A 23,306-nucleotide genomic window follows, 5' to 3' on the forward strand; every position below is an offset into this window, starting at 1 on the left:
ACTAATGGCAGATGCTGTCAGCCTACAGTGCTGTTACACTCTGGCAAAGAAAGGTAAGAGTTGTGGGGTTCTTAATGTATGGTTTTTTAATTACTCCTATATAAAGAAGTATGGATAGTTAGAAGGTAAAATATAGAATCATAGAGTCGTTTTGGCTGGAAGAGATCTTTAAGACCATCAAGTCCAACCATTAACCTAGCACTGCCAAATCCACCACTAAACCATGTCCTTAAGCACCACATCTACGCATCCAGTACTACTGTTGTGCCAGAGGACACATGTGTGCGCACATGTTCATATATATATAAAAATAAATATTTATATATTATTTTTATATATATTTGATAGATTTTTGTATATAAATATATATACGCAATCTAGCACTGTCTCTTAGTAGTGGTGTTGTACTAATTGCCATAAAGAGCAGTACGAACTTGTTTCATTCAGTGAGTCAGCAGCTGTGACTCTTGATTCTTATGTGGGATGGGTATAAGGACTGACAGTTGTCTTAAATGCAGTCACTTGTTGATGTAGAAATAGTAGTAGGACTGCATTCAGAATATAAAAGGCTATCGTCAAGAAGATACATTTCTGTGAATATGAAATTCTTCTAACTAATTCGGAGGTGTTTTTTTCTTCTAAAGTTGATTGCTGTTAATTGGAGTTTTCTTATTGCTACACCCATACAGACAGTATAATCTTGAGCGTTGTATGGTTGATAGTAATACCTGTTGTATTATTTACCAATTAAAGAAATGCGAACCTGAATCTTTTACCATTTCACTAAAAGTTTCTAAAAGGGACTAGCTACTCTCATGCACATCTTAGTATTATGAGAGGAGTCTATGTTTTAAACAGCATCTTGAGGTGATGGCTACTTTTGTCAAAATAAGAATAGAATTTAATTTTTGTTGTTTTTTATTCTGGGAAAGTGGATTGTTGGTGAGGCAAACTTAGAGTGCTGTAAATTTTGGGAGAAGCATGTTGTAACATCTCAATTTCTGGATAGTCATTGTTGAAATTGTTTCATTCTTGTTGCCTTAAATGAAGTTACAAAAGCAGATGGAGCTGCTTTGCCCAGACAAGGTGGGCGTAGTTGCAGTGGCCTGCACAGCACTTTATGTTTGAGATTTAGGATATTTATTGACTTAAAAGAAACAGAAGATTGAATAATCTAACCTCTAACTAGAGATACGAGCGAGAAGCAAGCTGTATGCTGCAATAGCAAAAGCTTTACTAAATCAAAGGTATATCTATCTTCAGAAAGAGTATTTACACTTTTCTGTTTGCCAGCTCTATAGCTGTTATGCAGCTGGCACTCTGGTTTTGATCAGTCTTTTCACTGACCAGTGGCATATGTGATTGAAAGCCAATATTAAGCAGCTCTTCCTTCTAAATTAACTGTGGTGGTTTCCTAGCTGAATGTAGAAAAGATAATTCTGTAAGTCCCGGTTAACAACTTCAGCTGTTTGCTTGAAGAAAGGTAAAGTTATTATGATGCTTGCCTCAGAACTTGCACTGCTGATTGAATCAGAAAAGATAACAAGTTTAGGAACTGGCTGAAGTGTTGTTTAAAATATAACATGCCCTGCGTCAAACAAGCTGACCTGCTCTGAGAGTATCCCAAGTATTGGTAGAGGCAAGTAAGGGAATTCTTGGCTTTCGTGTCGGGTTGTTATGAGGACTTAAAACATTTCTTTACAGGTAAAGAAACTTAGGCTTTCTCTTTTCTTTTTTTGGCTAGGCTTCTGGATAGCTTTTTGAAGTTGTAATCGAAAGTAATTATCCCCCAAAAATCTAAATACTGGTTTTGTTTTGTTTTTTCTTTCTAGGCTCTGTTGAAATAACCGAAGCAAACCTTGTAAGAGATGTTTTGTATGTCTTCCAAGGAATAGATGGCAAAAACATCAAAATGTGCAATTCTGAAAATTGCTATAAAGTGGAGGGAAAGGTACTGTATGGTGACTTGTATTTCATATGTGAGCAGAGAGGTATGTAGGGGAAAAATAGCTATGAAAAATATGTTTAAAATATTATCACAAGTATTTTTTTTAAGTACAACAGAGTAGTTTCGACAGTACCAATTTAAAATTCATTGGGTAGATTAGGTTCCAGAAAGAAACTGTAGCATTTCACGAGGCATGAATAGACTCCCAGCTATTAAGCCAGTACAAAGGCCCCTAAGTTATGGCTTAATTTGAGTTTTTTTGTCATTGTTTCCCCTCCCCAGTGTATAAAATGAATATAAAGAAGATGCAGGCTTTTGACCACATTAGTATTGGATTAAATTTAACAGCCTAAGATGTGAAATGGATGTTAACCACTTGATGTTATGGTCTTGATTACAACTTACAAGTGATCAAATAGGATCATGCAGATCACCCAGGAAAGGACTGGTGATAGAACTGAAGTGCTTTCAACTCCTGTTGTTGATTAGAATAAAATCCAGTTGATGTGAATTTGAAGGAAGGTGTCAAATAGGGGGCAGAGGAACAGGAGAGAAGCCTGAGAGAGAGAAGATCTCACTTTAAGGTGGTGAGATGTTAAGCATATTTGCAATGTGGAAAAAAAACAAGAGTGAGATTGGGTCAGCTGAGCAAAGCAAAAGAAAAAGCCGCTCGTTGCTTTAGCATTTTCTTGTTCAGTGTTTAGACAGTACTGCGTCACAGTTCAGTTTCAGCTCACTAATTGGTTTTTGTGTTTTGTTCAAATGGAAAGACAGTGCTCCTGATTTTCATTTGTATTAAGAACTTTATACTGTGACAATATGACATAGTTCTAAAATGGTGGGGAATTGATTTGGGGCCACTTTGTGTGCCAAGAGCACAGTAAACTTATCTTAATGTTGATGATAACTAATTTCCTTTTCTCCTCCATAATACTAGCAAAAAGTGAAATGTCTAATTGTTCCCACTGTTACTTTACAATGACATTCAGGGCTGCTTTGTGGAGGGAAAAATGGAAAACCTAAATCTTAAATCAGTTAAATCTTGTTAATAGATTCTTAAGGATGTCATTTTCTGTACTTGTAGATGTTGTAAAGTTTGTAATTCCTCAACACCTGCACTGAGTTAATTATATTCTGTATATGTTAGATTATATATGGCAAAGGAAAGATGGTGTAACATTTTTCTAGAGGAATGTGGATAAAACTTAATGACTGAAAAATTGGCACTATGGGTTTCATTAGTTTTCTGTGTAGGTTTCATATCAAATAGGCTAGTTTGAGGTAAAAAACTGTTTTAGTTTGAATTCCTAATTCTGTTAATACCCGGAGTTTGATTATTCGAATGGTTTGTGGTCAATAATGCTTTTTCCTGAGAACTTTGTGTTTTCAGTTATTTTTGAAGTCAATTGTCTTCCACCCTCCTTCCTTATTGGCACTTGTGCTGAGCCACTGGACCCAGTGGAGATGAAATTATTTGACTGACTAGAACCACAGCTGGAACTTTTTCTGATGAACAGGAGGACCAAGATCATACCTCCTCTAGCTGTGTTGGCTGCATGTTAGGCAAAATAGTAGTTAAAGCATGTAGTTTTCCCTCAGCTGCACAAAGAAAATGTAATTGTACACAGTCCATTTTTTTCCAGAAACAAGCACACTTTCCAAGCTGTTATTCTTGCATGAATGTTTTCTAATGTCAGCATTACTATTAGTTCTGTTGCTGACATTCAGCACTGTATAAGGTAGCAGCTTCTGATTTGATCTTAAGAGGTACAAATATAATAACACAAAGGCAATTTTGTTTGTTCCTCATTTGATTCCAGCAGATGTGTATTGTACTTAATGTGTGCCAAGTACTCTGTAGTTGCAGAATTCTAAATAGTTCTTATGTCACCTCTTTGATATCTCTTAGATATACAGAAGAAATTCTTTACTGTGAGGGTGGTGAGGCACTGGCACAGGTTGCCCAGAGAAGCTGTGGATGCCCCCTCCCTGGAAGTGTTCAAGGCCAGGCTGGATGGGGCTTTGGGCAACCTGGTCTAGTGGAGGGTGTCCCTGCCCATGGCAGGGGGGTTGGAACTAGATGATCTTTGAGGTCCCTTCCAACCCAGACCATTCTGTGGTTTTAGCTGTGGGCAGAGTTTCTAACTGTGTCCAATTATGCTTGTTTGGGCTAGAATTTATCCTACAGAAGTTGTTCAAGAAGTTAAAGCTGTGCCTCTATAGCTAAACAAGCAGGCCAGGGACTGAACTCTGGTCTTACAACTAAATGCTGCTACCTGGTTGAAGCCCACACTGCTGTAGCTAACACGCTCTGTAGCTGATTTTTATCTTTAGAGAATGCCTGTACTGCTAACTAAAAGGCTTAATGAATTAGCTTGATTTCTAGTCCTTTGGCAATCCATTTAGCTTGTTAGTGCACTTTCTTGCTTTGGTTTGGACTGTTCCAGTTGGCTCTCCAAGTTCAAATTATAGAGGTGGGATAGGCCCAATTGCTGCGGGCAAAAGTCAGTCTCTGCCTCTTGGCCTAATGTATCAGTCAGATTGTTTGGATTTTTTTGTCCAATAAAATTCTGAAATTTGATGATAATGTTCTTGGGTAATGTGACAAAATGCGGTAGAAGCAAATCTCAAGTAGGAACAAGAACAACAGTGTCTTTTGTGTTGGTAATTTAAAGGAAGAAATGTGCTGATTCAGTTGAAAATAGTAGTAGTAGTAGTTAAATAGGGTGTTGGTACTAAGGCAGGCTTGCAGGGTGAAGTGAGATACCTGGTACAAGAAAAGCAGTAACAGACTAGAAGAGCTCAGAGGGGCACATGATTAAATAGCTTATAAAAGCTGTTACTGGTGGATCAGACTTAAACTTGGAATTTGGATTCTGTAAGTTTTGGTTCTTGATACCTAATCTGGCATTGGGTCTTTTCTCTTCTATTAAAGGATTGTTTCACATGTAGTAGTAACTAATTATTTTCTCTAGGTTTCATTAATTTTAGTCATTGACTCATCCTTTAGAGCTCTAGTATTTTTAGTCTTAGTGATTATCAGGGTAAGATGGAGTGTGATTCTACATCATAAAATTCCAGATTTCTTCCTCTTTTCTGAAGACCTTTTTGTTACTGCCATAACTGCCTAATGTAAAAAGAGTGAATGAATACTGTTACATTTAGATTTCCAAAAGGGAAGGTCACAGTGTTGCCAGTAGTTTGTTGCTGCTGCCTTTTGTACACTGATGTGTATAAATTTAATGCTAATTATATAGTTGTCTGCTTTTTTGGCACTATCTCTGTTATAGAATGTAAAATGATTGTTTCCTGAACTGGCTCGTTTTATGAGAAAGAGGGTCTTTCAAGAAGAAACAAGTATTGGTATGGCAGATTTGACTTAATTGCAAATTATTGTTTCTGTTAACTTTGTAGGTGAGCTTGTCCAAATCTCTTAGAGATACTACAAGCAGACTTGCAGAGTTGGGGTGGCTACATAATAAAATAAGAAAATACACAGACCAGAGGAGTTTGGATCGTGCATTTGGACTTGTGGGACAGGTAGGTCAGCTAAAAAATTGATTTTGCTTACAATATTTTGGTCTTGTTTCCCTTAGAAACTACTGACTAAATGCAGTACTAGAACGATGCATAAACTTTGGAGCTTCAATCATTCATCCTTTGATTTACTTTTTTTATGGACTGCCACTTTTGGTATGGGTCATAGTCTGAAGGGATGGGAAAGGCATTTGGTCTTGCTGGTCATAAGGAGGAGTTGCCCCTGTCATTTGTAGTCTCATGCATAGATTCCTTTTCTTAATCTGCTTTAAGTTCATTTTTTTAAGTACTCATGCATGTTTATAAACAAAAACATTGCTTAAGTGGGATGGTAACATCCCTGAGCTAATTACTCACCAATTCAGTTGTTAGTGACCTATGCAGGAGACACTTTTGTCAGCTAATGTTGATGTTCCTGTGTTAATACTGCATTAACTTACATAAAGTGCAAATACCCCATTATCTTCTGCCCTTTCTTTTGAATACAGCATCAAAAGAATATTAATTTTTGTTTTTATAGGTTTCATCATCATGATTTGTAGTCTACAGTAACTTCACAGCTGCTGTAATACCCAAAACCACATTTACTGCTAAGGCATTCCCGTTTCCTCTCACTTGCTCCCTCTGTAAAACTGGATATTATCCCTTCTGAGTCGACAGAAATGTTATCCTTGCCTCTAGCCATAACATCCTACCTAATCTGCCAAGAAATTGAAGTGCTTCTCCCTTCAATCTAATTTTTCTTAAGAGGTCAGTAGAGACACTGTAGTGCTTCCTACTTTTCTAATGTTTTATTCTGTTCCCTTCTGTCTCTTATTCTAAGTAACCCTTTTAGTTACATATAAATAATTATTTTTCTAGTGATCCAATGTTGATTTCCATGTTTTATATGGTAGTGCTACTGTATATGCATTTTCTTCAGACTCTCCCCCTTATATCTGGGTGAAGTTTCTTATTCTTTATCTAGTAGCTTCCTGCTTATGCTTATTTTTACTGTCTCTGGCTTTAATCTTCAAGTTTACAGCAAGGGGAGAACTTTAATTCTTCAGTTAATTTAAATGTACAATATCTTAGCTGCCATATGCAGGTTTCAGGTCCTGTGCAGAAGGCTGTGCAGTTAGCTAGCTGAACCTGCATAGCTCTAATGCTGTTAATTTTGCTTGAGACAAGCACTTCCATATATTTCTAGGACATGAGTGTACAAATAAAAACATATATTCTATTTCTGCTGTCAGTATCGGGGCAAAATGAGTATATACCATTGCTCTTCATGGCTTTTATAGCTGACAACTTCAGGTGCTGTACACTGTGCATTAATAATTTAGCACAAGAATATATTGTGCATTTTAAAGCATCTTTTGCTTAATGTTTTAAAAGAATGCTTGTGTAAACCCTTGTTTAAACCACATGTAGGATAAGATGTCTGTCACCTCTTTTATTATGATCCCGGTGACTGTTTTTACCATACAAATAGTCAAGTATTGACAATTATTAGGAGTAGAGATATAACGATATACTACACTTTAACATTATGTTCTTCTACCTTTGCTGCTTAGTATCTAAGTTCTACTTTGTCCTCAAGAATTAAAAAAAAATAATAAAATAATCAGCAATGAAATATAACTTGCCTTAAATTTTGACATTTTGCCCATTTAGATCCAGTTGCGGTAGTGGGCATTTTAATTTTTCTCTTGAGCAAGCATTCTGTTTCCTTCCTGAATTCTCTTTTGCTGTAGACCAAATCAGAATTCTAGGATAATGTCCAGTTTTCCATAACAGTTAGGGAAACAAAAATCTGTAGTTTGTGATGCGGGAATTGGCACTGGATGTAAATTTTAACTTCTAAGGCTTCTCTGAAAAGTTGTTGGCCAGTTAGATCCTAAATCCTTTTGGCTGCTAAAGTCAGTGATTACTGTTCTCGCTTTTTGAGTACATGTATAGTGCCTTTGAATGTTTTCTTGGAGGCTCTACTCTGCCCTCTATCTTGGCAAGTGCTACTTTAATAGGTTCAAAAATGTACTGAAGAAGCAAGTGAGAAGAAATGAAAAGTGGAGTTACATATAAGGGGATTTCTTTTTGCCCTTCAGTATCCTCTGGAATATCAAATTTCTTTCTAATTTATAACATTGAGTTGAAGAAGGGAACCCTCTTTCCTTATAAAGGATACAATGACGAGATTAATGATTTTTTGATTTTTTTTTTTCCTAGGCTTCTTAGCCTCTTAGCAGGAAAGAAGATTTTTTTCCTCTTGTGCTTGTAGTAATGATTTCTCCCCTGTACATAATCTAGTGAATAAATATTTTAAGCTTTGAGTTCTGTCTTTGAGGTTTTCCTTATTTTTTCTGGATTACTTTGTGATGATTTTAATTTTAAAAGGCATTGAGGGGGAAGTCCTGGGGATCTTCTTATTAAAAAGAAAGTCCATTAAAATAGATATCAAAATCATTAGCTGAGAATTGGTTAAGAAGTCAGTTCTGAAGAATTTTTGTCTGTGCATGGAAGTACTCTTAAAAAAAAAAAAATTTTAAAACACCCAAAAGTGCTTAAAGTCCAACATTTTCAACTCAATCCAAAATTAATGATGAGCCTTATTTTTAATTCTGTTTTAGAAAACGTGTTGCAGGATTATTTTTGTTTTTTATAGTCTGTATGTTAGGTTAAGAACATTACAAAACAAAGCAAAACCCCAGCACCTCAAACTGTAGAAAACTATCCATTACTAAACATGTATTTGTTTAGGAATTGTTTTTAAAATTTACCTTTATTTATTTTTAAACAACCCAAAGTAGCTGTGTTTAGAACTATTTTACAAAGAAGAATCTTTGCTTTAGTTCAGGCCTGTTAACTTCTGCACATTTTATAAATTTCTTAGGATATAGTGTTCTCATTTCTTCCATGTCAAATGAAGAATCATATACAGTTGTCAAATTGATAAAAGGCCAAAAATCTAGAGTACTTGATCCAGCATCACTGACTGGGAATATTCTTTTAGGAGCATTGTGTTTTCTTGCTCGTGTCATACAGTCTATACTGTAAATATAATGATGGTTGCTTCTGTGTCTGATGGACACTTCTGTGTCCTGTTATTAGAGGCCTTCCTAAAACTGAAACTCTATTACTTTACTACATACTGTATTTTACATAATTATTAAAGAAAATTTTTTCTAGGTCATGTTAAGATTTGCACATCCTCCTGTGGTAATTATTAATGTCTTTATTGAGATGATATATCTATTTGGAGAGTTATGTTTATCATAGTTTAATCTGTTGATAGAATTAAGACAGCAAGAAACAGAAAGTCACTTAATAATGCGTACATATTCTTGGAAAAGATCTGTGCATCTCTTAGGGAAGCAGTTATCCATTGGCCAGCTTTCTAAGAGTTGGTTTTTGTGCTGAAAATTGTAGCTTGATTCCTTTTAGGAAATTTCTAACTACCTTCACAACATGGTGATAGGATGAAAGTTATTCTAGATTAAACCGGAAAGATTGTCCTGATATTTTTTCTTTTTTTTTTTTTTTCTTTTTTCTTCTCTTTTGCTTATAGAGTTTTTGTGCAGCCTTACATCAGGAACTTAAAGAATACTACCGACTTCTATCTGTTTTACATTCTCAGGTAAGTTAGGTGGTTCTTATGTAACTTTCTTACTTTGCTTTATGTTGTCTGAATATCTCCTAAAAGGTGTACCTAGGTATCCCGTTAGAAAGGGAAGGATGTCCAGCAGTTTCTATTAACAGTGGACACAATTCTCTGTAACTTGTACGTTTCTTACTCTTTGGATGTATGCACCAATTAATTTTTCTCTTAGAAATTCACTGTTATTTGATGTACTACATAAGCAAGGAATATAATGTGTATTTCTATGCCTCTGTCCCTTTTTATGCATCCTTTTTGTCAGCTTCATCTCACATGATCTTTGTCATTCAAATCCCAAACAGTATGACACATCTTTAAAGGGAAAAAAACCCCCTTTTTGTATTTCAAGCAATGTATGGTTCAGCAGCTAGTAACAACAGTTCCAACTTTTTGTTTTGTCTGGGGCAGTTTGTGCATTTTCATTGTCCCTTCCATTGTATTGAGTAATTTGTTTCAGTGTTTTATTATTTTTCTGTGATACATATAGACCAACTCAGTGTTGATAATCTTGCAGTTTATCTGCAAATATTTATAGGTATGTGCACCTAGATGCTAGCTCTAAAATAAAAATCAGATATTTTTTTTTTCCTTCTGCTTACTTTTTTCTATGGGACTTTCAAGGAGTTCGTTATTTGTAATTGAGAAAAATTCATTTTTAGAATTGACTTAAAGTTAAATTAAAATGCCATTTAAAATTCCAATTTCAAAAAAATCTGTAGCTGAAGTCATAGACTTTAAAAGCATCTATTTCTTTTGACTCACCTGCAGCTCTCAGACATTTTTGAGTTTTGGAAAGCCTGTCACATACTTTTTGCTTGTTTTTCCTGGCTACTCTCCGGCTCCTCTGCAGTTACTCTTTTTGTAATTGTTTCCTGCTCTGTCCAAAATATATTTACTCTCTTAGTTTGTTAGAGCTTTGATTTATTCTGACTTCTTGATTATGAAAATATTTATGGCTTCTTTGAAATGCAGCTTCTTCTACCTTTCCTGCTCCACTAAACCTTTCAAAAGAAGAGATGAGTCTGGTGGGAGGGGAAGCATGTAAGGGGAAAACGAAAGGAAAGTTCTGGCATCGCTTATTTTCAAACTGCATCTGCCTTTGTGGTGGGTTGACCCTGGCTAGCAGCCGAACGCCAACCCAGCCTCTCGCTCACCCCCGTCTCTTGAGAAATGGGGAGAAAATAGAAGGAAGGCAAAAGGACAAGTCAATCAAGTTAGTGACAGATTAATAGGGAAAGCAAAAGCTGTGCGTGCAAGCAAAGCAAAGTAAGGGTTTCATTCACTACATCCCATCAGCAGGCAGATGTCCAGCCACTTCCTGGCAAGCAGGGCCTCAGCACGCTTAACACTTGCTTGGGAAGACAAACTCTGTCACCACAAATGTCCTCCCTTCCTCCTCCTTTCCCTGAGCTTTTCTTCCTGAGAAAAGCTTTTTGTCCTCCATATGTTTGGAAATGGTTTCCCGGATTAGTTGCTCTTGTCAGCATCCCAGGGAATGAGGGGAGTCTCACTGGTGTGTAGTTACGTGGATCCTCTTTCTTGAAGAAAGCTTTTCTCTGGTTTGCTTTCTCCTGGTCATCAAGAACCTTCTCTGATTGCTGTGATGTTGCAAAGATAATCGAGGGTGGATTTGCAGTGACATTGGCCAGCTCCCTCAGCACTCGTGGGTGCATCCCATCAAGTCTCTTGGACTTAGGTATATCCAGTTTGTTTAATGTTCCCTAACCTGGTTCTTCTCTACTTGGAGTAAGTCTCCCTTGTTCCAGACTTCCCCTCTGATCTCAGATGACATCTGGTATTCCCAATGGCAAATCTTAGGAAAAAAAACCCAAACCCCAAGGCATAGAAGGCATTAAGTACCTCAGCCTTTTCCATTTTTTCTGTCACTGCTTTCCCAGCACTATTCAGTGGTTGTACCCACATTTTTCACAGTGTTCCTTTTACTGCATTTCTTGTTGATCTTCATGTTCCTTGCCAGATTCATCTCCAGTGTTAGAGTTCTTGAGTGTATTGAGCACATTGATTAAATGCGTTCTGGTATGGAACTGTCAATGCAGTGCCTGTAAGGTGAAGTTTTGCTGCACTAGCATAGACTGGAGTTTCTGGGCATGTCCCTCAGCACCTGACTGAAGGGGATCTCAGAGGCATGTTATGTTTGGATTTTCAAGAAGCCCCTGGTAAGATTCCTTCCCAAAGGCTGTGAAAGAAAGGAAAGAGATCCAGCAGTGGAGGAGGAGAAATTCTCTTGTGACTTGAAGGCTGGGAAGCGCAAGGCCACACTGCAGGATGGAAAAGGGTCAGTAGTGTGCACGAAAGATAGGTGCTGGCACTGGTTTTAGTTGATGTTGATGATCTGGAGAAGGTAAGGCAGAGTGAAGTCTCCCAGTGCGTCACTGAAAGCTTGCTAACATTGGTACTCTGGATGCTCTGCCCATGGCAAGGAGCAGCATGAAACAGTGTGTGAGCAAATAGGTGCTGGGGAGCCCCAGTGTAGGAACTACAAGGGGTTTTATCTGGAGGAAAGCTAATCTAATATGTGCTTCCTCAGTGCCAGACTTGGTATCAGCAGGCCCAGTTTGGGAAAACCTTTGGTGTCCTTGCAGGTGGTTGTCTGCACTGCTGGACTTGGTGTGCTTTTGGGTGCCAGGGAGATGGGTGCTTAGAACAAGGCAGCAGGTGCCAGTGTGACACTGGAGCACTGTGTGCAGTCCTGATGGCAGCCTCTCAGACATTGGGGAGGTAGAGACTAAGGAGGGAGAAAGTCAGCTACAAGGAGCATGGGACAATTGCTGCGTGAGGAGAGAGGAGATGGGCTGAGTCTCTTGAGGCTGAAGAGGAAAAGGCGCAAGGGGGGCTGTGGCTGAGGCTTCCAAACTAACGAAGGATAAGTGAAACACAAAGTTGTGGGATTTGGTGAATGACTACAAGAGGAAAGGAGGCACTCTGTGAAATTAGCAGGAGGTTGGTATGAAACAGAGTAGCCAACTTGCAAAATTTGTTTCCCTAGGATGTCATGGCAAAAGGCAGTACCAACAGATTGAAAAGGGATTATGCAAATTTGTGGAAGGCAGATCTGTAAACTGGTATTAGAAGGTCTGAGCAAGGATGCATCCTCTGAGGTGTTGAACGCTGCAACTGGGCTGCAAGGAGCCTAAGGGAGATGGACTGCAGAGAGGGGTCAGCTTTGCATGCTTTTCTTGTACAGCACTTCCTTTTGTCATTTTGGAGATAGAGCAGTAGTTCATCTAGCCAAAGTTCTGACAGAGGATGGCATTTCTTATGTTCATAATTGATGGAGCAGAAATCTTTAAGTCAGCATTTTCAAGACTTGTGCCAGATTATCCCAGAGGCGAGCTCAGTGACTTGTCAATTTTATTTTAAAAAGCGATGGAAAACAATCTACTTTTTTGAAAGACACTGTCTTCACAAAACCCGTACATTTCAGTTACTTGAAAACACGTAGAAAACTGTGTCTTGGAATTGAGTGCATGCTGCATTCTTGTATTCGGGAGATCATATGGGCTGCCAGCTTCGGAGTTGTTAGCTGCAGTTTGAGTTAGCAGTTCAGGCACAGTACTACATAACAAGAATCTCATGAAAAGGTTCTGTACTGTCTTTGTATAACTATGTCTTCAGAGCTTCCCCCAAACATGTTTCTGCCTCTCAAAGAGTCATCCTGAGTGTACTGTGTACTATTCCATGAGCTTTTCAGGTCTTTTCCTTGCAGACTGTTTTCACATTGTCAGTTTTTTTAAAAATGCAGTTCCATGATGAAGATGTAAGTGTATCATCTCTTCCCTAAAGACAGAGGGTGGTTCTTGCTCATGTATCTCTCTTACCATTGCCAATTTCCAAACAAAAGAAAACAAACATGGATTCAGGAGCATCTAGGAGCTCATGAATTTAACTGGCTTTAAGGCTGAGCTTAATATGGATGACATTAGTCATCGCATACAGAAACAGAGTATCTTTTCCAAGAGTTTATCTGCTTGGACTGCTCTAGGAACTTGCTTCTGTATTTTTAGGTTGTGTTCTTGTCCTGCATACCCCATCTGTACTTGTATGAGATGTGCATTTGCATCTCAGATTTAAACATCTGGCTTTCATTTTCCATGGTGTTGGAAGCTTCATAGTAGTCATATTGTGACAGATTTTTCTTATCATAGTTTAATGTTTTGGGGGGTTTTTTAATGGTAGCAATTCCTTATTCTCACTATATAGCTAACTTACGTTCTGATGGCTTCTGGAGGAAGACACTGAACAGAATTTGTCCCATGTTGAACTAAAATAAGCTGACTGTGCAGTAATATTTTACCTCCTACACCCTTCCTTTCCTTTAGATGTTTCTCTTTTCTGAGCATCTCTTTGGCCAGTATTTGCTGCCTTTCAGGATCTCTGCTCTCTTTTCCTTTGCTCTTCTCTCCTTTTGTGACTAACTAGCTATCAGCTTGCTTTCTTTAACTTTCTCAGCCTTTGTGCTCTGTCTGCCCTATCGCACTTCTACTTGTCTCTGTCCTTTCACCTGTGCTTGATTCTCTGTTTCCACTTGTGTGGCTCTTGGGTTTTGGCCCAATGATTTAATGAAAGAACATACAATACTAGGTATTCCAAGTATATTAGTAAAAAGCTAACTTCAGAATAAAAACAATGAAACGTCAGTTCTGCTTCAGTTTTACCGGTTTTGTTCCTTGATGCGTGTTTCTGTTTCTAATTTGATCAGTTGCAATTGGAAGATGATCAGGGCGTGAATTTGGGACTTGAGAGCAGTTTAACGCTTCGCCGTCTTCTAGTCTGGACATATGATCCTAAAATAAGGTTAAAGACTCTTGCAGCACTTGTTGATCACTGTCAAGGTCTGTTTAATGTTAATTTAATATTTCTGGGGAAGTTACATAACTGAGTGGTTATGAATGCCAAAGGTGAATATCAATAATATTATTGGGCTTTAAAGAAAATTATTAGTTATTATTAATAAATAATTTTAATAATTATTTATTAGAAAATTTTAAGTAGCTAATGCAGAGAATTCTCTCTCTTTCAGTATAAGTAAAAAACCTGACGAATTGTAGTGAACTTTGATACACCTAGACTTCAAGTTTGGGGGGGCTTTTGGGGGGGGTTGGGTTTTTTTTTTTGAATACAACATGCTTGAAAAATCCTTCAGATTTTAAGCACACACTTTTCATGCTGTTTTCAACTATTCAATTTTAGTCATCTTTCAGAGAATGTTACGCTGTTAAAAAACCCCCTAATGCACTATGAAATGATTGACTTAGTCTCTGCACTATGTATGAGTATTATGCTATTTCTCTCTGTGATGGCATATCAGTCATTTGCAACTTGCCTGCAGATTCATGTGAAACAGCGAAACTTTACAAATCTGCAGATAGTGTGTGGCTGTGTTGGCAATCCATAAGAAAATGCTGAGGAGTGATGTTGGAGTTCACCAAAACTTTGGCCAGTAACTGCCCCATAGGCTATGCTTCTCCCTGAGGGTACTTCAGCTTTGCTGTCTACGAAAATAAATGGAAATTGTGGCCCTTTGGAAAGAGCATCTTAACCCAAAAGGCTTATGACAGCTATTTTACCTTGATTATTGGAAATGGTAACAATTTTGAAAAAAAGGTGGGCTTTACTTTTAAGACATTAATGAAAATTCTGAATGCTACAGCCTGTGCTGTAAGGAACCCTTAAGCTGTGCAGCATAACAGCAAAACAAGTACTAGTTCTATTTTTTTTAATTATTTTTTTTACAACCTCTTACCTTTCAATTGCAAGAAGACAGGAGGTACTACCTAAAGGAGCTATGGGGAGAACTATAACCAAGAAGCTGGAAAGATGTGTTTTGTTTATCTGTATGTATGCATGCAGAATATCTGAGAGAGAGAGTCAAGTACAGGAGAGAAGGAAAACATACTAAGGCTCCTTTAATACTATTCTGGTGGGGGCAGTGGGGAAGAAGAAAAGCATGAAGTCAACCTTTGTGTGTGATTTGATACCTTGAAGTTTGCATTCCTCCAAGCTACCATAAAAAAAGAGAGAATGTGGTGTCAGAGAACTGTGCTTAATGCTTCAGTGAGATTAATGATTCATGCCTTAAAACCTAGGAATTCCCTCTCAACATTAAAAAATGTACTTTTGCTACATTTTAGAATTGCTGTTCAGCAAGCTCTGAGTGACATATGACTAGCTAAAATCAGTGGCTGCTGCATTTGTGTGGTGTATATATTTCCTTCATACATTTCGTTTCCTCTCCCCTGTGATCTTACAGGGAGAAAAGGTGGTGAACTAGCCTCAGCAGTTCATGCCTATACTAAAACAGGAGATCCCTACATGAGATCTCTGGTTCAGCACATCCTTGGCCTAGTATCCCATCCTGTACTGAATTTCCTTTATCGCTGGATTTATGATGGAGAGCTGGAGGATACATATCATGAGGTAATGTATTTGATACAATAAATATTTTATCTCTGTTCATTTGCATTGCGGGAGTATAATCTGTGGGAAGCTTAGAGGAGAATTTGAAAAGTAGACTGTGGTGGAAACATATGACATATGAGTAAGTAATATATACAATAACAACATGAAATGCGACTCTCTCCATGAATTCAGTCAGTGTGATGTCTGGAGGTTGCAATGATGCAGTATGGTAGGTCCGATGAATCATATCCTAGATCTGTTTAGTAGAGGCAGAATGATGGAGTAACAATAGATGCTTACTTCTGAAGAGAGGCAGAGTCATCTCTCTGTCTTTTTTTGCTTAGTGTAACAGTAGCAATGTATGCAGAGTTCTTTGTAACTGTTTAGAATGCAAGCCTTGTATTTGGAATAAACTTCAGAATATTCTATTCTGACTACCTACTGTTATCCTCAGCTTCATAAACAATTTGGGTTTTTCAAGTTGGGTAAAAGAGGTATATGGTTCCAGAGTTCCTCTAGAAACTCTACAGAGTTATTTGTTCTGTCTTCTCTAACAGCAAGTTCTAGTAACTGTCCTTTTTCTTCTTAGAAATGTTTTTATGCCTTGTTAAGCTGTCCCAACTCTTTTTCCCATCTCCAATCAGTACAGTCTTGTTAAAGTGACTTTTTTTTTCTTTCCAAGAAGCCAAAGAATCATTTTTAAAAAATGAATTGAGCGCTTCTGAGACACATCTGAGTAACTTTACTTGAATGTGAAATATGCTGTCTCATTTCTTAAACTGTCCATCTGGGTCAAAATTAAAATGAGTACAAATATCACCCACAGCTGATCTTTAAGGTCAGCATTAGGAGACCTGTGTGAAATATCTTTGGATCTTTATGGGTAGAAGTGTAAAACAGACTTTACTTTTTTTCCCAGCTACTCCTCGGACACATGAGGTGTTGTCTTTGGGTTTTATATCATTGATTAGCTTTCAACACTTTGTTTAAAAATGTACATGTGCACTGTATGAGTGTTCTTAACACTGAAAATCACTGTTGGATGTGGTATACTGAAAGCTACAGTTTTCATACCATAGACACAGTTTTTGAACAAAGACAACTAGCCATTCTTGGTGGAAATGATATTTGGAGGCAGTGAAAAAAGTTCTTGTCCAAAAAATTGGTATCTTGTTTGACAGGATGAGGACAGAAACCATCCACAAGTCATTTTAACAAAACTAATCATGTTGTTTTAGTTTCTTACAAATGAAAATATTCTCTTGTGTGGAGTTGACAGACCTTAGCATTTGACCACCAGTTCAATTGCAGCATTTCCTGGTTTTGTTTTGTGGTTTTCTCTGCAATTCTGCATCTGTAGGAGAAAATCCAACGGGGCTTGAGTAAAAATAGAACCAGTAAAATAAAAGTATATTATAATTATAATCTGAACTTTATCTCCTACCCTAACTGTATAACTAATTGCTGGAAAATGCTATGCACTTCTCTATTTCATAGTGAATGTTTTACAGATAGTACACTTTACCCTGAGGTAGTCAAGGTTTCATAATGTACAGAGGAGACTAAATTATGTGAGCTGTTCTTCAACTTCTTTCTTCAGAGTTCATATTGGTCAACATAAAATTTACATACCGATTGCGAGGACAACTCTGCATGTTAGCCATGAAAATATTTTTTTCTTTTTTTAGTTAAGTGAACAACTCAATATTTTTACAGTTTTCTGAATACAGAAATGAAACACTAGGGGAGAGAGGTTTTGGGTTTTATATATATTTATAAATATATATATATTTAATATTTATTTCAATCTACAGTTTTTTGTAGCTTCAGATCCTACAGTTAAAACTGATCGGTTGTGGCATGACAAATACACTTTGAGGAAATCAATGATCCCTTCTTTTATTACAATGGAGCAATCAAAAAAGGTATGAATTGAAAAAGTTAATCTTCTGATGATTTGTTTGCACTATGCTGCTGTTTAGATTTCCATTAAGAAAATAGAGACATTTTCCATTAAGAAAATTTAACAAGAAATAATCATCTTAAGAATTTTAGAATTGTTTGCTGAGGAAGACTATAAGACTGTTTCTCCTTTCCATTCTCTAACTGATAAACTTTTTCTGAGAAGATCTCAAGGAGGGAAAAGAAGTTTGTGTTTAAAACCTTTTTAGCATTGAAGTTCTGGATTGCTGTGGTTGGGATTGTGAAGCTAAGAGCACAGAAAGATGACAAAATATCCTGTTGTCCTGGTGGTTGTGGGTGGCCACTTTGGTTTTTTCCTTATATGCAAATCACGTTCAAAAAAAACCAAACCCTCTGTTTTCTTCAGGTCCTCCTAATAGGAAAATCCATAAACTTCTTGCATCAAGTTTGTCATGACCAAACTCCATCCACAAAGATGATTGCTGTGGCAAAATCTACAGAGTCTTCAAAAGATGGTACAGTATCAGTGTTACTCAGCTTCTTCCCTTTGAACTGAGCTCTGTACAGTATGTGGTTTAGACCATAAACTGGCATTCTGGATAGTGGGGTGGAAAGGAGTACAAAAGTCCTATCTGCCCTAAAATAGATGTATTTTAAGGGATATTTGCGTTTTACAAAAAATGTATGAAGATGCATATGTGTAATTTTCTTAATTTGATAGTTTTGCTGGATGGTTGTTAATATACTGGATTTTGGAATTAAACCATTCAGAAAACAGTCTGCCTTCAGTTGGCTTTTGGTGATAGGGATGGGGTGGGGACAGGGATATTCTTGAGTGCTGCGGTAAGAATTTAGTACTTGTGACTTCTCATCAAATATACTTCATCATACAATTCCGTAATAATGCTGAATTAAAGTGTGATTAAAAAATAATAAATAATCAATTGGTTGTAAATGAGAGAATGAGCAGTAAAACCAGGCAGGACAGGAGCCTTTCTGTTAATGCACTCTACCACTATAATATCTCTGAAGAAAATTGGGTACGTGGAAGGTTACTAAAATGCTTTTTTGAAGATTACTTAAAATTGGGGTTGCCAGCTGTTGAACGTTAATCCGAAACTTAACTATCAGAATTCATTCAGGTTATTTCTTTATATTTAGAAGAGATTTCAGTTTTAATGAATGAGAACTTATATACTGTTTGCGGTTATTCTTTGGTGGCAAATTGTTTGCAATGCAATTAACATTGTTACGATGAAAGATAGCAAATAATAAACATCTAAACTAAGGAGAGTTTATGTGTAAATACTAAGCAAAGAAGGTAAGACAATGTGTAGGATGCTGCTACATCTGGGAGAAAGGACAACTTTCTTCTGGTGAAGGTGATATTTTCCTACTATAACTTCTTTTTATAACTCATTTAATATACCAAAGAGAGTCTAATTATTCAGATGTAGATCACTGGAATAATTTCTCTGATACTATTTTGTATATAGTTTCTACAAGTATAATGATGTCCTACTAGTATATCCAACTTTTGCCAAGAGAAGAATTATCTAAAAATTTGTTTTTCTGCCAAGCTCTTTACTTAGTTCTCTAAGAACATCTTTCTTTGCATTTTTTGACATCTTGTACAATATCTTTTCTGTTATTCCTGTACTCAAATATGACTTTATTATATATAACTTTGAAACTTGGCTTTGTGGCATTGTCTTTTTTTTTTTTTTTTTTTCCCCCTCCATATTAACCTTGGATTAGTTTTTGTATTAACTCTTCACAGCATGGACTTTTAGCATAAGTACCTCCATGAAAGCTGTTCTAATAATAAAATCTCATTCATGTCTACAAGAATATTTCATCTAATAATGCGATTTTTGTACCATGCGTGGTGCTTGCCTGGTCAAAGATGTGCTTAAAGTGCAGAGAGGTGTCGGGGTTAAGTGAATAAGGACTGTAAATGCATTTGAACCTTCATCTTGCCAGCTGCTCCTGAAAAAGGCAAAAGCGTTCTTTGGCTACGCTGCTTTCACCACTTTACACAGCGTTTGTGGCCATGCTTTTTCCCATGTTTTTTTAATTTGCACTTGTTTCTCTCTCCTTGACTGAATGGAAGATCTACAGAAATACAGGTTCCCTATCACGTAGGGGATGAGAGCTTCAAAGCAAGCACATTATCTTAAGTGCTGAGAATACCTGTTTCAGACAGAAGTGTAGTTTTAGAAATGGACGTTATCCACTATTTCTGCAGTATGCTGAAGCGCGCTGAGTTTATTTAGGTCTGCAGCCTAAATACCTCTTGGTATTGCACTGCCTTAATTCTGCATGAAACTCCATTTGCATTTAGGGCATTTTACCCATTCAATCCAGAAAGAACATTCTGTGTCAGTGATGTTGGAAATGCATCCTGTCATCCTTGTTTGTGCCATCTGACAATATCCTGAGAGTCCCTTCAGATTATTACTTCTAATAAGACGATGGAAAGCTAGGATGGATGCCAGCTTGAATTCTGGATGCTTTTTCTCATTTTAAATCTGAATGTTTCATGGGTTTGGCTGTATTTATTTCTTTAATTTGCTTTGGAACCTTAACTCTCGTGTTTCTCCAGTTTCCTTTTGACGCTGAAGTAATCATGATGTAAAAAACTGTCTGGACATGTATTAAAACAGGAAGATGAAGAACAATGTAGAAGGTGGTCATCTTGACTGACAGAAGATTGTAGCAGGCAGTTGGGGAAGAAGGACAGTAAAAAAAGAAGATAAGGGATGCCAGCTCCGACCTCTAGCTGTCCACAGTTTGGAAACTTCTGAACCAGAAATGATGTGAAACCACTCCGTTCAATAGCAACTCACGGACCTGTCTGTCAGTGCTTTTTGCCTGACCCTTTCTTCACCCGTTTCTGGCTTTTCACAATGGCCTGAGATGATTTTGCACAGCTTTAAAAACTTGTGCCTAGGCCTCTTGTTTGTTGATGTAAGCAACCTTTTTAGTAGTTTTGCATGTCCAACAGGGATATTGCATTACCTACACTGGTGTGCATGTATGCAGAGATGGTGCGTTACAGCTACACATGTACACTGGAATTTTCCAGTCTCAGAGATGAAGGGCTGTGGCCAGATCCCTTCCCTCAAGGCAGGGGGACAGTACTAAGGAGAGGGGAAAGACTTTTTGTCCGCTTGGGGTAACAGGAAGTTGAGACTGGTCCGTGTGTTATCAGTCATAGATATTGCCTTACATACGCTCACCCCTGGGTGAGTGGAGACAGGACTAGCATGTGCAACTCAGTAGGTTTGCCGCAGGCAAACTAGGTGACTGCCTGCTGCCTCTTGGCTTTTGCCTGTGCCTTGAGCCAGTCCTAGGCACGACGTCTGTCCAGTAGCTGAAGGTATTAGCTCATAACTCTTTCTGGGTTGGCTTGTTATCTCTTTTGTTTTGCCCTTTGGGCTTGCAGCGTCTTGTGGAAAGACACTGGCAGGAACAGATCATTGGGGTGTTGTAACTTACTGTGTTCTGCCTGTGAAACTCCTATTCTAGCTTTTTTCCCCTTCTGGAAGCTCTTCCTTCTTCCTCTAAAGCCAGCAGTGAAGCCATGTGGCAGATCAGATGGCTGCTACCACTATGCCTGCAAGCAGCCATGCTTGAACCCATCTTTTGAAGATAGCAGTTAAGAGGACAGGATCTGCTGACGGGGAAAGACTAGATGAAAGTCAGAATTAATTGGACGTTCTCACTGTCCTGTTACCCTGTACCAGTGAGATAAATGCATTTGCATGAACTGACGTTTTTCCGTTTTTCGCAGCAGTGGGAATACTGCTGCATGCTTCTTTACCTGAGCAATGCAAGAATTGCTTTGTCTGATCACACCAGATCTCTGCCTTGACCAGAGTGAGCAGAGACCTCGGTGAGCTGTCTCTCCTGTTTTGCTGTCAAAGGGCACTTTGAGGATTCCTTACTGTATTAATTCTTACATCTCCTAAGCTTGACACATGTTACTTGACTAAGTGTTCTCCTAGTGTAGTGATTTTGAGCACAGCAGTGTATTATACAAGAGTCATCTCTTTGACATCTCTGCATATACTTGCACTTTTGGTGTCTTAATGGAGAACTTAGTTTACTAAATGAGAGTTTGGAAACCTCAGGGAATATCATTGAATCAGACATTGTGAGGTTTCCCTCATTCAAGAGTGATTTCTTTATCAGAACTACTGTTTATTTCTTCAGTTTAAAAGCACTTTATTAATTGAGGCTGAATCTCATCAGAATAACATGAAACTTGGTTTTAGCTTTTCCTGTCAGCAGTACAGGTTGAAACTAATCCTGGAGCAGGCAGTGCACTGTCTTACTGATTTGGTACCTGGATCTTCATTTTTTACCTTTAGAGCAATAGTTGTGTAATTAAAAATGGCTGAAAATGGGAGTATATCTTTTAATGCAGAGAAAGGTCACAATCTTATGATAGTATTTGGAGTTTTGCTTCATGTTGCCTGAAGAGGCCACGCTTCTTGCAATCTCCTAACAGCCTTATTGCAGTCGCTTTCTTAATAAGCTTGTAGTTGTAGAAGAGAGTGAAATATGCTTCCTACTAAAGGGTGGTGTCCTACTTTCTGCCCCCAAATTGCCATGAATTAAAGGTGGAGAAGAAAACATCCGATTGCTAGCTGTCCCCCAGACAACGCAAGCATATTCGCTCCTCTCTTGTTCAGACTTACATGCGGGAACTGTTTTCTGTTGAATGTTCTGACTGATTCTTTGATTGTTTTTCCCCCTGCCCTTAGAAGTGACTTCTGATTTAAATATCTCCCCAACAAAGCTTTTCCCGAACTCCGACCTTTTAGAACTCCTTCAAATTATTTGATTCTGTAAATTGCAGTATTTGAGCAAGCTAAAAAAAAAAAATCACTTTCTGTGTGAAAGTTATGAAATAATATGATCTCTTATTGGAATGTACAAGCTGGGCACAGATTAATAATGTTGAAGTATGGGCTGGTTTAGACTTCCTTTCACTTTGGCTATGCCAAATGTATAATATAGTGGATCAGAATAAATACCTTATTTGCCTCAGTTTTGGAAAAATAATAATTTAACTTTTTTTTTTTTTTTTAGCTGCTGATTTGTTCACTGATCTGGAAAATGCATTTCAAGAGAAAATTGATGCAGCTTATTTTGAGACCAGCAAATACCTGCTGGATGTTCTCAATAAGAAGTACAATTTACTGGAACACATGCAGGCCATGAGGCGCTACTTACTACTTGGTCAAGGAGACTTTATCAGGCATTTAATGGACTTGCTCAAGTAAGAGAGTGGGAAGGGTAATTATGTTGAATTTCTGATGCTTGCAAATGTGCATGACCAGCACAGAAACTTTTGCTTTTGGAAGAGGACCCTTTAAGTATTTTATTAGTCAAAGGTTTAATTGAACAACTTTTAAATTCTCTTTTGGGCTTAATTTCTTTGACCCTGAGGCTTAAACTTTTGTCTTCCTTTTCAGTTGGAAGTATGTACAGTACCATTTCCCAATGTCTTGAAAAGTTGCACTAATATAGCTATCTTTATGCTGACCCTGTGACAGCCTTGAGGATGTCAGCGCTTCTCTCGCTCCTGTCAACAAGTTTAAGCAGAAAAGTTATGCTTAAAGTTATCATTGTCATGAATGTTAGGCTTCTGTATTTGGAGATGTTTGGTCCAAAACGTTGTGTCAAAACCCCTCAAAGCATTTTTTAAAATGTAATTGATGCCTCACAAGTCTCTGTTTTAAGCACTCAGGTACACCCGCAAGTATCAGTTTCAGTTCTTACCGTGTGTTTGCAAGCTCACTGTATTTACATGCTGTTGCTACTGATGAA

At 37.7% G+C, this 23,306-nt stretch overlaps 1 protein-coding gene across 3 annotated transcripts in view; it reads left to right on the top strand.

The window, feature by feature from the left end:
• Positions 1–23,306, top strand: part of TUBGCP3 (tubulin gamma complex associated protein 3) — a 68,459-nt gene that overhangs the window by 24,538 nt on the left and 20,615 nt on the right. For all 3 annotated transcript variants that reach the window (XM_054801598.1, XM_054801579.1, XM_054801589.1), the window contains exons 7-14: positions 1,833–1,951; positions 5,363–5,488; positions 9,033–9,101; positions 13,843–13,975; positions 15,394–15,560; positions 17,357–17,467; positions 17,872–17,980; positions 22,566–22,755. In XM_054801598.1, coding sequence (XP_054657573.1) covers positions 1,833–1,951; positions 5,363–5,488; positions 9,033–9,101; positions 13,843–13,975; positions 15,394–15,560; positions 17,357–17,467; positions 17,872–17,980; positions 22,566–22,755 — 1,024 coding nt within the window. The remainder of the gene's footprint in view (positions 1–1,832; positions 1,952–5,362; positions 5,489–9,032; positions 9,102–13,842; positions 13,976–15,393; positions 15,561–17,356; positions 17,468–17,871; positions 17,981–22,565; positions 22,756–23,306) is intronic.

Source organism: Grus americana, chromosome 1 (genome assembly GCF_028858705.1).
Source record: "Grus americana isolate bGruAme1 chromosome 1, bGruAme1.mat, whole genome shotgun sequence".
Lineage (NCBI taxonomy): Eukaryota > Metazoa > Chordata > Aves > Gruiformes > Gruidae > Grus > Grus americana.